This window comes from Marmota marmota, unplaced genomic scaffold (genome assembly GCF_001458135.2).
Source record: "Marmota marmota marmota unplaced genomic scaffold, marMar, whole genome shotgun sequence".
Classification (NCBI taxonomy): Eukaryota; Metazoa; Chordata; class Mammalia; order Rodentia; family Sciuridae; genus Marmota; species Marmota marmota.
Genome location: NW_026000048.1, coordinates 16,982,179 through 16,996,100, shown reverse-complemented (window position 1 = coordinate 16,996,100; position 13,922 = coordinate 16,982,179). Strand labels below are relative to the sequence as shown.

Sequence of the window (13,922 nt, the reverse complement as noted above, 5' to 3'; positions counted from 1 at the left end):
AAATTTTGCATCTCATCTTTTTTAATGCTTTGGATTTACTTATAAATAACTTTTAAATATACTCAGAATTATTTTAAAAATCAAATAACAACATACTATAGAGCTATATAGTATGTATTATAGAGTATGTACATATGTACTCTATAGTATGTATATTATTATACTTGAGAGCTGAACCATTTTAAATATATAATTCATTGGTTTTTAGTGAACTGTTGACAGAATTGTGACACCATCAATAGAATCAAGTTTAGAACATTTTTATCATTTCCAAAAGAAGCTCTGGTTCATTAGCAATCCCACCCCATTACCCTGTTTCTCCTGCTCCTTGCAACCACAGTGTACTTTCTGTCTCTTGATTTGCTTCTTCTGGACATTTCTTTCTTTTTTTTTTTTTTGGCAGTGGAGGGTGGGAGGTAGGGTGTACCAGGGGCTGAATTCAGGGATGCCTAAATTCTGAGCCACATCTCCAGCACTTTTTATTTTTTAAGACAGGGTCTTGCTAAGTTACTTTAGGTCCTCACTAAGTTGCTGAGGCTGTCTTTGGACTTGGAATCCTTCTGCCCCAGCCTCTCCTGAGTTACTGGGATTACAGGCATGCTTCACTGTATGTGCCTACATTTATTAGAACTTTATTCCTTTTTATTGTCCAAAAATATTTCATTGTATGGACCTAGATTTTATCTGCATTTGGGCTGTATACATTATGCTGTTATGAGGAGTAAGAAGTTCTGTTGCACAATAGGGTGACTATAGATAACAATAATGTTGGGATGGGGAAGTAGCTCAGTGGTAAAGGATTAGGTTAGTATGTGCAAAGTCCTTGTTTCCATCCCCAGCACCACAGAAAACAAAGACACCACCATTAATAACAAAAAATGTACATTTCAAAAATCTGGAAGAAAGAAGTTTGAGTGTTACCATCAAGAAATGATAAACGAGGAGATAGATGTTTCATCTAGTTTCAACAAGTTTATCACCATATCATCTGGTACCCTATAAATATGTAAGCTTTTTATGGTTTTTTTCTTCTAGTTGTATTTGGACACAATGCCTTTATTTCATTTACTTATTTTCATGTGGTACTGAGGATCGAACCCAGGGACCCTGCATGTGCTAGGCCAGCGCTGCACCTCTGAGCGACAACCCTAGCCCCAAGCTTTTAATGTTTTTAATGTATAAGTTAAAAAATAAATTCATTTTAAATTTAAAAAGCATTGTTATGCTCATTCATGTACCAATTCAATTCCCTTGGGTGGATGATTTTTTAGCCATGTGCTAATTTTTAATCTTTTGAGAAACTGCTAAAGAGGTGTGCCATTTTACATTACTACATGTAATACATGGAAGTTTCAATTTCTTTTTATTTTTGCCAAGGTATGTTATTATTTGATATTTGGTTTTACCTATCCTAGTGAGCATAAAGTAGCACCTCATTGGGGTGTTGATTCATATTTCCTTAATGATTAACAATGTTATGATTCTTTTCATGTGCTTGTTGGTCATTTTTATTTTTTCTTTAAATAATTTTTCAGATTCTTTGCCCGATTTTTAGTTGGTTGTATATCTTTTTTTTTTTTTTAGTGGTTAGCTTTTTATATATTCTAATACAGTGTCTTTATCAGATAGGTGACTTGTAAATATTTTTTCCTCTCTGGAGGCTGTCTTTTTCATGATGATATTGTTTGCAGCACTAAAGTTTTGAGTTTGGTAAATTCCAATTTACCAATTTTTTCTTTTGTTGTCTCTGCTATTTGTGTTGTGGCCAAAAAACCATTATTAAACCAAGTCCTGAGGTTTTTATTATTCTTCCTTTTCCTTTTCCATCCCTCCTCCTTTTTATTTTTGGTACTGGAGATTTATCCCAGGGGCGCTTTACCCCACTGAGCTACATCCCCAGCCTTTTTTTTTTTTTTTTTTTTAAGACAAAATCTTACTAAGTTGCCTAATTAGGGCATTGGTGAGCTGCTGAGGCTGGTCTTGAACTTGTGATTCTCCTGTCTCAGCCTCCCAAGCCATTGGGATTGGCATGCACCACAATGCCTGGTCCCAGCAGCATTTTATCACTGAACTGCTTCCTCAGGCCTTTTTATTTTTTATTTTGAGACACGATTTTGCTAAATTGCTAAGGCTGGCCTCGCCTCAGCTTCCTGCATCACTGGGATTACAGAGGCGCACTACTGAACCTGGGCTGGGGATTGACCTCAGAGTCACTCAACCACTGAGCCACATCCTCAGCCCTATTTTGTATTTTCTTTAGAGACAGGGTCTTGCTGAATTGCTTAGTGCCTCACCATTGCTGAGGATGGCTTTGAACTCATGATCCTCCTGTCTCAGCCTCCTGAGCCACTGGGATTACAGGTGTGCGCCACTCTGCCCAGCCTTTTTTTTTTTTTTTGAGTTGGGTCTTGGGTTCTATATTGCTCAGATGGCTCTTAAACTCCTGGACTCAACTGATCCTCATACCTAAGTCTCTGAGTAGCTGGGATTACAGGCATATACCACCATGTCCAACCTAAAGTTTTACTATGTTTTTCCCCAAGAATTTTATAGTTTTAGCTCTAACATTTAGAACCATGATCCATCTTTAATTAATTTTTGTGTATGATATCACGTAGGGATCCAACTTAATTCTTTTGCCCATATCTCTAGTAATTTCAACGTATTTCCTTTTTTCATCCTATTTGTAGAGTGTATCACTTATTTAAAAATTTTTAAAAATATTTTTTTAATTGTAGATGGACACAAAACATTAATTTATTTTTTAATGTGGTGCTGAGGATCGAACCCAGTGCCTCACACATGACAGACAAGTGCTGTACCACTGAGCCACAACCCCATCCCCTTTTTTAAATATTTTAATGCTGTGTAAATTGTATATGTTGTGCAACTGCTAGATTTTTCGATTTACTTCTGTCCTTTGTCATTTAAACTCTTGCCATATGTGTTAGATCTACATATATTTTAATCCCCAGAAGATAATATTACTTGGTTTGCTTTCAGTTATCATATATAATCTTAGGAACTTAAAAGCTAAGTCTTTTTTTTATCTTTACCCATGTGTTTACCATTTGTGGTGCTCTTTGCTTTCTGAGGATTTGAGTTTTCTATATCATTTTCCTTAATTCTGAAGAATTTCCTATTCATTTTTACAATGCATGCTTGCTACTGATGAGTTCTGCTTGTGTTCTTGTAGCTGAAAATATCTTATTTAACTATCTTTGAAGGATGTTTTACATGGATATATAGAATTTTGTGTTGACAGTGCTCCCCACCCCCTGCCCCCAGCATTTTAAAGAGGTTGTTTGACTTTCTTTGGGCTTCCATCCTTTAGAAAAAGAAACTGGGGGGCTGAGGTTGTGGCTCAGTGGTAGAGTGTTCGCCTAACATGTGTGAGGTCCTGGGTTAAGACTTCAGCACCACATAAAAATAAATAAACAAAATAAAGGTATTTGTGTCGAACTACAACTGAAAAATAGATGTAAAAAAAAAAGAGAGAAAGAGAAATTGGGGGCTGGGTTTGGTGGCACATCCCTGTGATCCCAGCAGTTTTTGGAGGCTGAGGCAGGAAGATCTCAAGTTCAAATCAGTTTGAGCAAATTAGCAAGGCCCTGTAATTTCATTAACTAGACGGGGTTGGGAGTGAGGCTGAAAAAGGATTATAAATTCAAGACCAGCCTCAGCAATTTAGCAAGACAGTGTCTCAAAATAAGTAATAAATAGGAGGACTGGGAATATAGTTTAGTGGTAAAGTGCCCAAACCAGGAAAAATAAAATAAAAAGAAAAATTGACCATTTTTCTAATCACTGTGTCCTTGTTTATGATGTATCATCCTTTTTTTCTTTTTCACTGTTTAGACTTTTGCCCTCTGTATGTGCTTTTCCGCAAGCAGTTTGGCTCCTTGCGGAAAAGCACATACAGAAGGCAAAAAAAAAAAAAAAAAGCTTGCTTCAATCTGTGAATTTATCTTTCTTGGGATTGAGAGAAAATTTGGTCATTATTTATTGAAAACACTTTCCTGCCTCCTTTCATTTCCTTCTTCCTCTCCTCTTACCACTCTTCTTTCCCAGGCCTTCAGTTATATATATTAGACCCTTTGGTACCATCTACTAGGTCCCTGAAATCCTGTTTGTTTGTTTTTACATTAGATATTCTCTGTTGATATAGCTTCAATATCATTATATCTATTCTTTGTCTTTTTTAGTTCTTAAGTCTAAATTCAGTGAATTTTTCACTTTACATATTTGCTTCTTTCAGTTTTAGTTTTCCTTTTTTTGCATTCAGTTCATTTTTTTGGTGCTGGGAATTGAATCTACCATCTTAACTAAGCATGCTCTCTACCATTGCTTTATCCCCAGTCTGTATACACTTCTTCTTCTTAATAGTTTTTCTCCTTCATTGAGATTTCCTATTTTATTTGTAGGTACATTTTTATTAACCTCATATAGAACTTTGCTGTAATATTTATTTTAAAACCCTTTTCTGCTAATTCTAATGTCTGGTTCTTCTTGGGATTCTTTTTTTGGGGGGGTGGTACTTGGATTGAAGCTAGGGTGCTCGAGCTATACCCCATCCCTTTTTATTTTATTTTATTTTTTTTTAAATTTTTTATTGTTGGTTGTTCCCTTTTTATTTTGATACTGACTCTATCAGGCTGTCCATCAATTTGGGATTCTCCTGCCTTAGTCTGCTGAGTGGCTGGGATTGTAGATGTGTGCCATCACTCCCATCATAAAAATTTTAGGGTTATAAATGACCATATAAAATATTTGTACACATATTTTTTGTGTCTTAAAGTATATAAATGATGTAAAAAACAGCATATAATATTTGATAAGTGTAATTTATTATTTCCTTTGTAGGAATGAAGTAATTGAGTCAATATTTTTTATGATTCATATTACTAAATTGCTTTATAAAAGAACTGTATTATAGTGTCATCAACAGTGGAAGATAGTTTGTTGTCTTGTGCCCTATTTTCCATTTGGGATTGAGCCCAGGGCCTCATTCCTGTGAACACTAAGCTACATCTGTACCCTAGGAATTATCTTTTACCAAAAGCTTTACTTTATTTGATTGGGATTCATCTGTTTTTAATTATAAAAGTTTTTTTTTTTTTTTTTTTAAAGGGCTTGGGATTGAGTCCAGAGCCTCATGTTTGCTAAGCAAGCACTCTATACTGAGCCACATCCCCATCCTCCCAGAATCTCTTTGTGAATTGTCTATTCTATTGCTTTGGGTTTTTAAAAATAGAACATTTTGATTTCTTAGGTGTGACTACTTAAAAAAAAATTTGTTTTAGTTGTTGTTGGACACAATACCTTTATTGTATTTATTTTTACATGGTGTTGAGGATTGAACCCAGGGCCTCGCAAGTGCTAGGTGAGCGCTCTACTGCTGAGCCACAACCTCAGTCTCTATTTTTGCTTTTAATTACTGTATTGAAATTGTTATTTTGGAAGCTGGGCATGGTGGCGCACGCCTGTAATCCCAGCAGGTTGGGAGGCTGAGGCAGGAGGATTATGAGTTCAAAGCCAGCCTCAGCAATGGTGAGGCACTAAGCAACTCAGTGAGAAGGGTCTCTTAAAAAGAAAGAAAGAAAAAAATACAAAATAGGGCTGGGGATATGGCTCAGTGGTTGAATGCCCCTGAGTTCAATACCTGCCTCCCCCATTGTTATTCAGACATTTTGAGTTTACATTAAAGATCAGAAAGGCTTTAGGGTTTTTTTTAAGTTAATTTTTAAAAAATTTACATACGACAGTGGAATGTATTATAATTATTATACATGTAGAGCATAATTTTTCATATCTCTGGTTGTACACAAAGTGGTTTTAGGGTATTATGTGAATTCTTTCTTCCCTGTTTGCCCAACTGTTCCTTTTTTAAAACACCTTTATTTATTTATTTATTTTTTATTTACTTTTTTTTTTATGAGGTGCTGAGGACTGAACCCAGTACCTTACACATAGTAGGCAAGTTCTCTACCACTGAGCTACAAGCTACAACCTCAGCCCCTGCCCAACAGTTCTTATACCTAATCATTGAAAGGATAATCTATACCTAATCATTGAAAGGATAATCTATCAGGACTGGGGCCTGGGTTCATTCCCCAGTACTACAAAAAGAAAAAGAAACCAGGGAAAAGACAATGTAAGTCTAGATATATAGTCCTGATATTAGATTTAATTACACTTACATTAGAAATTCTTTGTTTTCCAGATAAGTCATTACTAATAGTGCTTCCTTTCTGTGAAGGAAAGGTTGTTGTATAGCTTATTTCTATAGTTATAGAGTCTATTCTTTCTTTCTTTTGCAATCTTAGCATTTGAATCCAGGGCCTCATGTATGAAAGGCAAATGCTTTACCACTGAGTTATATCCCCATATCTCCCCCTCACCAATCTCTTGAAATATTTTAGTTTGTAGATGGACACAATACCTTTATTTTATTTATTTATTTTTATATGGTGCTGAGGTGCTGAGGATCAAACCCAGTGCCTCACACATGTTAGCCAAGTGCTCTACCACCAAGCTACAACCCCAGCTCCCCCATCTCTTTTTAAAACTTTTATTTTGAGAAGTGGTCTTGCTAAATTACCCAGGTTGGCTTTGAACTGAGTGTCCTTCTGACTCCCACATATCTGGGATTACAGGAATAAGTTACTGTGCCAAGTTTGTTTTATAGTTTAGAACTATGTTTTGTATTCTGTGGTGCTAGGGATTGAATTTAGAGCTTTAATCATAGTTTGCAAGTGTTCTGCTGAGCTACATTCCCAGATAGAACCAAATTATTGCTTTTTATCAAGTGTGCTTTTTTTTTTTTTTGTAGTTGTAGATGGACCGAATGACTTTACTTTATTTGTTTATTTTTATGTGGTGCTGAGGATCGAACCTAGTTCCTCACACATGCTAGACAAGCGTTCTGCAGCTGAGTTAGAGCCCCAGCCCAAGTGTGCTTGTTTTTGTTTTCTTCTTCCTCTGTCTTGTATTTTGGTTATTGTGTCTGATGACTGTGGTAGATGTTAGGGCTATAAGTCATGAAATGGAGCTTATGATTTATCAATGGAAATAAACTTAATTGTATACATAACTTATTTTTTTTTAAAAAAGAGATCCCTTTTTTTATTTTTTAAAAATAGGCCTTTATTTTGTTCATTTATTTATATGCAGTGCTGAGAATCGAACCCAGTGCCTCACACATGCTATGCAAGCGCTCTACCACTGAGCCACAACTCCAGCTCCTGCATACATAACTTAGCAATTATTATTGCTAATAATTGTTTTTTTTGGAGTTCATTGTGTTGTTGTGGAAAGTTCATACTGTACATTGGTGGAGGTGGTTAAGAGTAAATATTGGAGGCTGGGATATAGCTTAGAGGTACAGCACTTGGATAGCATGCTCTAGGCCCTGGGTTTCATCCCCTGTATCTTAGTAGATTAATATACATCAATATGCTAAGAAGGAGGGTATAGGTACTTTATGATACCTAACCTAATATGGTGATTTCGAGGTACTGTCTCTGATGAAGTATCTTGAAGCAAGGACCTGAGGGAAGAATAGAGGTTAGCCAGTTCTTACTGTGCGTTAGTGGGGTTGGTTAAGAGTGCACTGGAGATGTAGCTCAGAGGTAAAGTGCTTGTGTAGCATGCTTGAGGCCCTGGGTTCCATAGCCATTACTTAAAAACAAAAAACAAACAAAAAAAAATTGAACAAACCAAAAAACATAAGTCATTGAAGTGGTCCTGATGAGAGAGGGTAGGTTGGCTTGCAGAAAGGTAATTGTAGAGGTGAAGAGAGTCAGGTCTCACCAGCATTTAGGAGGAGTAAGGGTAAAATGTAGTGACTAAATGTAAGGTTAGAAAGTGGGGTGTGGCCAAGCCTGGGGCTTTGCTGCACCCCTGTAATCTCAGCTACTTAGGATGCAGAATCTGGAGGATCATAAGTTCAAGGCCAACTTCAGCAATCAATCTAGAGCTTATCCCAGAATTAAAGAAAAAAAGAAAAAGGGCTGGAGATGTAGCTCAGTGGTAGAGTACCTCAAGGTTCAGCCCTCCCTACCTTAAAAAAAAAAAAAAAAGATTATTAGGTAATAAAAAAGGAGGTGCTAAAGAGTTAAGTTGATAATTAGAGTAAAATACTGGAAGACAATGACTTAGCATTTTGATGTTTTTATTTACTATTTCTTACTCTTATTTTTCCTTGGTTATTTATTGTGTACTGTGTTGTATGCTATGAAACTTCTTTTGGGAATAAGATGAGATGAGATATAAATAATAGTCAGTGTGAGCTCTAGGAATATATTCTCCATAGTAGAGCAATGTATTCAAACTTACTCTGTTATATTCTTTTTAAATCTGACCTCTTGACGATCTTAAAAAGAAATGGTGGAGTGGAAGAATGTGATCCACAATAATTTTTTTGGGGGGGGCATAGAATCTGGGGCGCTTTACCACTGAGCCACATACCCATCCCTTTTTATTTTTTATATATTTTTTTTGGTACCAGGGATTGAAGTCAAGGGCACTCGGCCACTGAGCCACATCCCAACCCCTATTTTGTGTTTTTTTTTTTTTTTAATTTAGAGACAGGATCTCACTGAGTTGCCTAGCGCTGCGCCATTGCTGAGGCTGGCATTGAACTCATGATCCTCCTGCCTCAGCCTCCTGAGCTGCTGGGATTGTAGGCATGCACCACCGAAGCCGGCTTTATTTTTTATTATGAGACAGCGTCTTGCCAAGTTGCTGAGGCTGGCCTTGAATTTGTGATCTTCCTGCCTTAGCCTCCAGGGATTACAGGCATATGCCACTGTGCCTGGCCCGTGTAATAAGAGGAACTAGAATAACGTAGTTTTAGAGAGGAGGTCATTGCGTAGGTGAGATCATGCCTTGCCACTTTAAATCAACATTCTAAATTCTTTTGGTTTGATATTCTTTTTGTGGGGTGGTTGTGTGCTGGCAATTACAATGGATTTTATCTCTTTATTGTAGGAGAAACGAGACCTACTAGACTACAGTAATATTAACTGATCTTAGAAAGTAAATAGATATAGATAAATGCCAAAACCTTGCCCTAGTTTTTATGTCGAGAGTATCTTTTTTGTTTGTTGTATTGCTTTTAAGAGGGGCCTTGCTATGTTGCCCAGGCTGGTCTCAGGCTCCTGACTCAACTGATCCTCTTTCCTTAGCATCCCGAGTAGCTGAGACTGTAGGTACATACCACTGTGTCTGGCCTTTTTTGTTTTTATAAATGTAAAATCTTAAAAACTGTGGCAGGATGTTTAAAAATAATACCATATTTTAAAAGAAGTTCTTAAACAAGGTGTGTTGGCGCATGCCTGTAATCTCAATGGTTTGGGAGGGTTACTGAGGTAAGAGGATAACAAATTCGAATCCAGCGGTAGTAACTTAGGCTCTAAACAACTTAGTAATACCCTTTATCAAAATTGGGAAAAAAAAAAAAAAAAGATTGGCTGGGGATGTAGCTCACTGTAGAGTGCCCCTAGGTTCAGTCCCTAGTATCCAGAGAAGGGGGCAAGTTGTTAATTTGGTGCTCTGAGGAAAATCACATGTCATTAAGAACAGTTATTTTGTTAGGAATGTTCTGGAATATACTTGGCAACTAATACAAAAACTGTTCTTCCATGTTTTCTATAGTTTTGAAGTTGTAGGGAAGATGTACTTTTGGTAATCTGAAATAAAATAATATCTTCCTTTCTTTCTTTTTTTTTTAGAGATGTGAACTATGTCCCCATAAGGATGGAGCTTTAAAAAGAACAGATAATGGGGGTAAGTACAGAGATTTAAAAAAAATTTTTTTTTTTTTTTTTGGTTGTTGTAGATGGAGAGCATGACTTTTATTTTATTTTGCTTATTTTTGTATGTGGTGCTAAGAATCGAATCCAGTGCCTCACATGTGCCAGGAAAGCTCTCTGCCACTGAGCCCCAGCCCAGTACAGAGAATTTTGGGGGGGAAAATACAATTTTTTAAAAATATTGAAAACTATAGTGGTAGTACTATTATTTTATCAGTGTTTACTACTCAAATATTTTTCATAGTAGTGGATATAATTCAGTAATTTTTTGTAGTGACAGTTTTTTTTGTGTGAACAAACTTAAGCATTGACTAATTTCATGCTGAGTGATCAACATACTTCATCAAAATCTTGATTCTTTTTTTTTTAAATAGTTTTTTAGTTGTCATTGGACTTTCTTTTATGTATTTATTGTGTGAATTGAATTTGGTGCCTTATACATGCTAGGCAAGCGCTCTACCACTGAGCCACAAACCTTGATTCTTTTTTTTTTTTTTTTAATTTTTTAGTTTTATTTTTTAGTTGTTGATAGACCTTTATTTATATGTAGTGCTGAGAATTGAACCCAGTGCCTGACACATGCCAGGCAAGTACGCTACTTCTGAGCCCCAGCCCCCGCCCCTCTTGATTCTTTTTTTAAAATGGAATTATATTTGAAACTTTTGAACAATAATTTTTTGGGGCACTTGGAATTGAACTCAGGGGCACTCCACACAGAGCCATATCCCCAACCATATTTTGTATTTTATTTAGACACAGGCTCTCACTGAGTTTCTTAGTGCCTCGCTGTTGCTGAGGTTGGCTTTGAACTCACAATCCTCCTGAGACAGGTGAACAATAATAAATTTTTTATTTCTCTCTACACAGATAATGTTAGTAGTAAATGTTAATTTTAATACCCTAAAGATTTTTGTTGCTTGAATATAAAGAAATTCTGATTTCTGTCTCCTATATTATAGGATGAGCATTCCTAATCTGAAATGGATGAGCATTCCTAATCTGAAATGCTTCAAAGTATGACACGTATGAGTATCAAATTTGGATTTTGGAATATTTCAAATATTCAAATAGAAATGTTCAATTGGTAAAGTCTATGCAAATATTTCAAAATTGAAAATCTCAAATATGAAACACTTCTGGTCCCAAGCAAGCATATTAGAAAGACACTGAACCTATACTCATTTTTAAATTTCCATTTGAAGTTATCATAAGAATCAAGATTTCTTTCTATCTCAGTACCATTTTAAAATATATAAACATGAATATATTAAGTCATGAGATACCATGAAAGTTAACTGATAGGAAACTCATTCCATGATAGTTTTCTGCCTCTTTTGAGATTGTTTTTTCCCCTTCATTATTTTGTCAAGAATTATGCTGATTTATTTTTGAAAGTTAACCTGTTTTCTCAGAATAAACTCTTATTATTGTGGGATCCAGTTTAATGGTTCATTTAGGATCTTGGCATCTGCTTGTTTATTTATGTATTTCTTCTTTTGTGATACTGGGATTGAACCCAAGCTTTGCTTTTGAGCCATATTTTGGGCCATTCTCAATTTATTTTGGGACAAGGTCTTGCTGGATACCCAGGATGTGACTTCATACTTTTTTTTCCGGGTGCTAGGGATTGAACTCAGGGGCACTTGACATTGAGCCACCTCCCCATCCCTTTTTTGTATTTTATTTAGAGACTCACTGAGTTCCTTAGCCCCCTCACTTTTGCTGAAGCTGGCTTTGAATTTGTGATTCTCCTGCCTCAGCCTCCCGAGTTGCTAGGATTACAAGCATGTGTCACTGTGCCTGGCTGGCTTCAAACTTTTTTTTTTTTTTTTTTTAAATAATTTATTTTTTAGTTGTAGATGGACGCAATATCATTATTTTTATGTGGTGCTGAGGATCAAACCCAGGGCCCCGCACGTGCTAGGCCAGTACTCTTCAGCTGAGCCACAACCCTAGCCCTGGCCTCATACTTTTTCATTGCTCCTGCCTTAGCCTCCCAAGTAGCTGGGATTATAGGCCTGTTCCACTGTGCCTGGTTGGCATTGAAGAAATTAATCTGTGGCTTTCTTTCCTTATTATAGTTGTATCAGATTTTGACATTAATGTCATGCTGGTCTCATAACAAGTGGGGAGGTATTCTTTTTGTTTTTCTGGAAGCGTTTGTGTAAGATTGACATTATTATGTGTTTGGTAGGATTCACTTGTAAATTTGGGTCTAGAATTTTCTGAAGGTTATGATTGTGGATAACTTTTTTTTTTTTTTAAGCTGGTTAAAGAATTCTTTAAAATTTCTAATTTTTATTGAGGTTCATTGTAGTTAGTTGATTGTAGTATGTTTTTTTTGCAGTTCATTATTTCTTTATTTCATGGAGCTGGGAATTGAAACTAGGGATGCTCTACCATGGAGTTACATTCCCATTCCTTTTACTTTTTTTTTTTTTGTTTAATACCAGGCATTGAACCCAGGGGCACTTACCCACTGAGCCACATCCCCAGCACTCCCTCCCCCCACGTTTTTGAGACAGAGTCTTGCCAAGTTGTTTAGTGTCTCACTAAATTGCCAAGGCTGGGTTCTAACATGTGATGCTTCTGCCTCAGCTTCCTGAGTAGCTGGATCCCACCTGGTTACAAACATGTTTTGTTTTCTCTTTTTTTTTTTTTTTTATTAATTTTTAAAAAAGTTCTTTGGTATTTGGGTTTGAACCCATGGATGTTTTGCTATTGAGCTACATTCCCTGTTCTTTTTAGTTTTTATTTTGAGATAGACTTTACTAAGTTGCTGAGTCTGTCCTCAAATTTGTGATCCTTCTGCCTCAGTTTCCTGAGTCATTGGGACTATAGGAATGTAACACCCACCATGCGTGGCTGCAAACATGTTTTCTATAAATGACATCCGAATGTTCACAGGAAGAAACAAACAAAAAACCAAAAAAACCCCCCAAAAACCCAAAAACCAAACCAAACAAAACCCAAAATGCCAATAGTTTTTAGTTTTTCTTGCATCTTTGTTCGGTTGCCACCCCCCACCCCCGCCAAACAACTTTTTATAGTGCTGGGGATAATACCCCATGCTTTGTGCAGGGTGATTCTTGCCAAATCTCTAGTCCTTGGTTTTATTTTTTTAAAAATTTTTACATTCACCTCCTTTTTTTTTTTTTAGCCTTTTAAAACTATTTTGTTAAAAATGAAGGTAGAGGGCTGGGGATGTAGCCTGGGCGGTGCCGCGCTCACCTGGCATGCTCGGGGCGCTGGGTTCGATCCTCGGTACCACTTAGGGTGAGGGTATTGTGTCCACCGAAGACTGAAGGATAAATATTGGAAAAGGGATTCTCTTTCTGTCTCTCTCTTCTCTCTCTCCCTCCCTGTCTCTCTCTCTTTTTCTCTCTCTCTGTCCCTCCCCCCACCCTTCTCTCTCTCTCAAAAAAAAAGGTAGAAACCCAGGCTTATACAAGGTTTAGGAACATCAATATCACTCTGTTGACTTCTTGGAATGTTTTCAGGGCAGTTATATCCATGAAAACCTGGGGGTATAGCTCAGTGGTACAACATTGCCTAAGCATAAGCAAGATCACGTGTGGTCCCTAGAACAGAAAAAAAAAAAAAGTATGGAGCCGTCATCACTTATAGTAACAAGGCTTTCTTCTGGAATATCTCCTAAATGACCTGCCTGAGGTTGCTTTGCAGTTTTGTTGTTTTTTTTGTAGTGCTTAAGGATCAAACCGAGGGCTTTCTTCATGCTAGGCAAGTGCTCTGTCATTTAACCACATCCCTAACCAACTTAAAAAAAAAAAAAAGTATGTGAATCTGTACTTTATTATCATTGACACGTTATTAATATACTATGTGTAATTTTATACTACTGGTATACTTTTATACTACTGGTAGCATAGTCAGTTTCTTTAGAATTGCCACAAATGTGAATATTGCATTTTATTAGGACATTATGATCACTGTAATTTCATTGGACAGTATGAATTTTTCACCTGGATTATAATGTTGTGGGACCATGGTCATATATCTGCTTTGTGGTTGACAAAAATGTCATATTGCAGTGTGAGTATTATAAGCTTAAAATACTTTGTTTTTTTTTTTTTGGTTGGGGGTTGA

The 13,922-nt window shown here is 36.5% G+C and overlaps 1 protein-coding gene across 18 annotated transcripts in view; it reads left to right on the top strand.

The window, feature by feature from the left end:
- Mllt10 (MLLT10 histone lysine methyltransferase DOT1L cofactor) overlaps positions 1 to 13,922 on the top strand; it is a 193,185-nt gene that overhangs the window by 30,184 nt on the left and 149,079 nt on the right. For all 18 annotated transcript variants that reach the window (XR_007351102.1, XM_048812728.1, XM_048812723.1 and 15 more), the window contains one exon: positions 9,735 to 9,789. Coding sequence is in view for 13 of the 18 variants with exons in the window: in XM_048812719.1 (XP_048668676.1) it covers positions 9,735 to 9,789 (55 nt within the window). In the remaining 5 variants the exon portion in view is untranslated. The remainder of the gene's footprint in view (positions 1 to 9,734; positions 9,790 to 13,922) is intronic.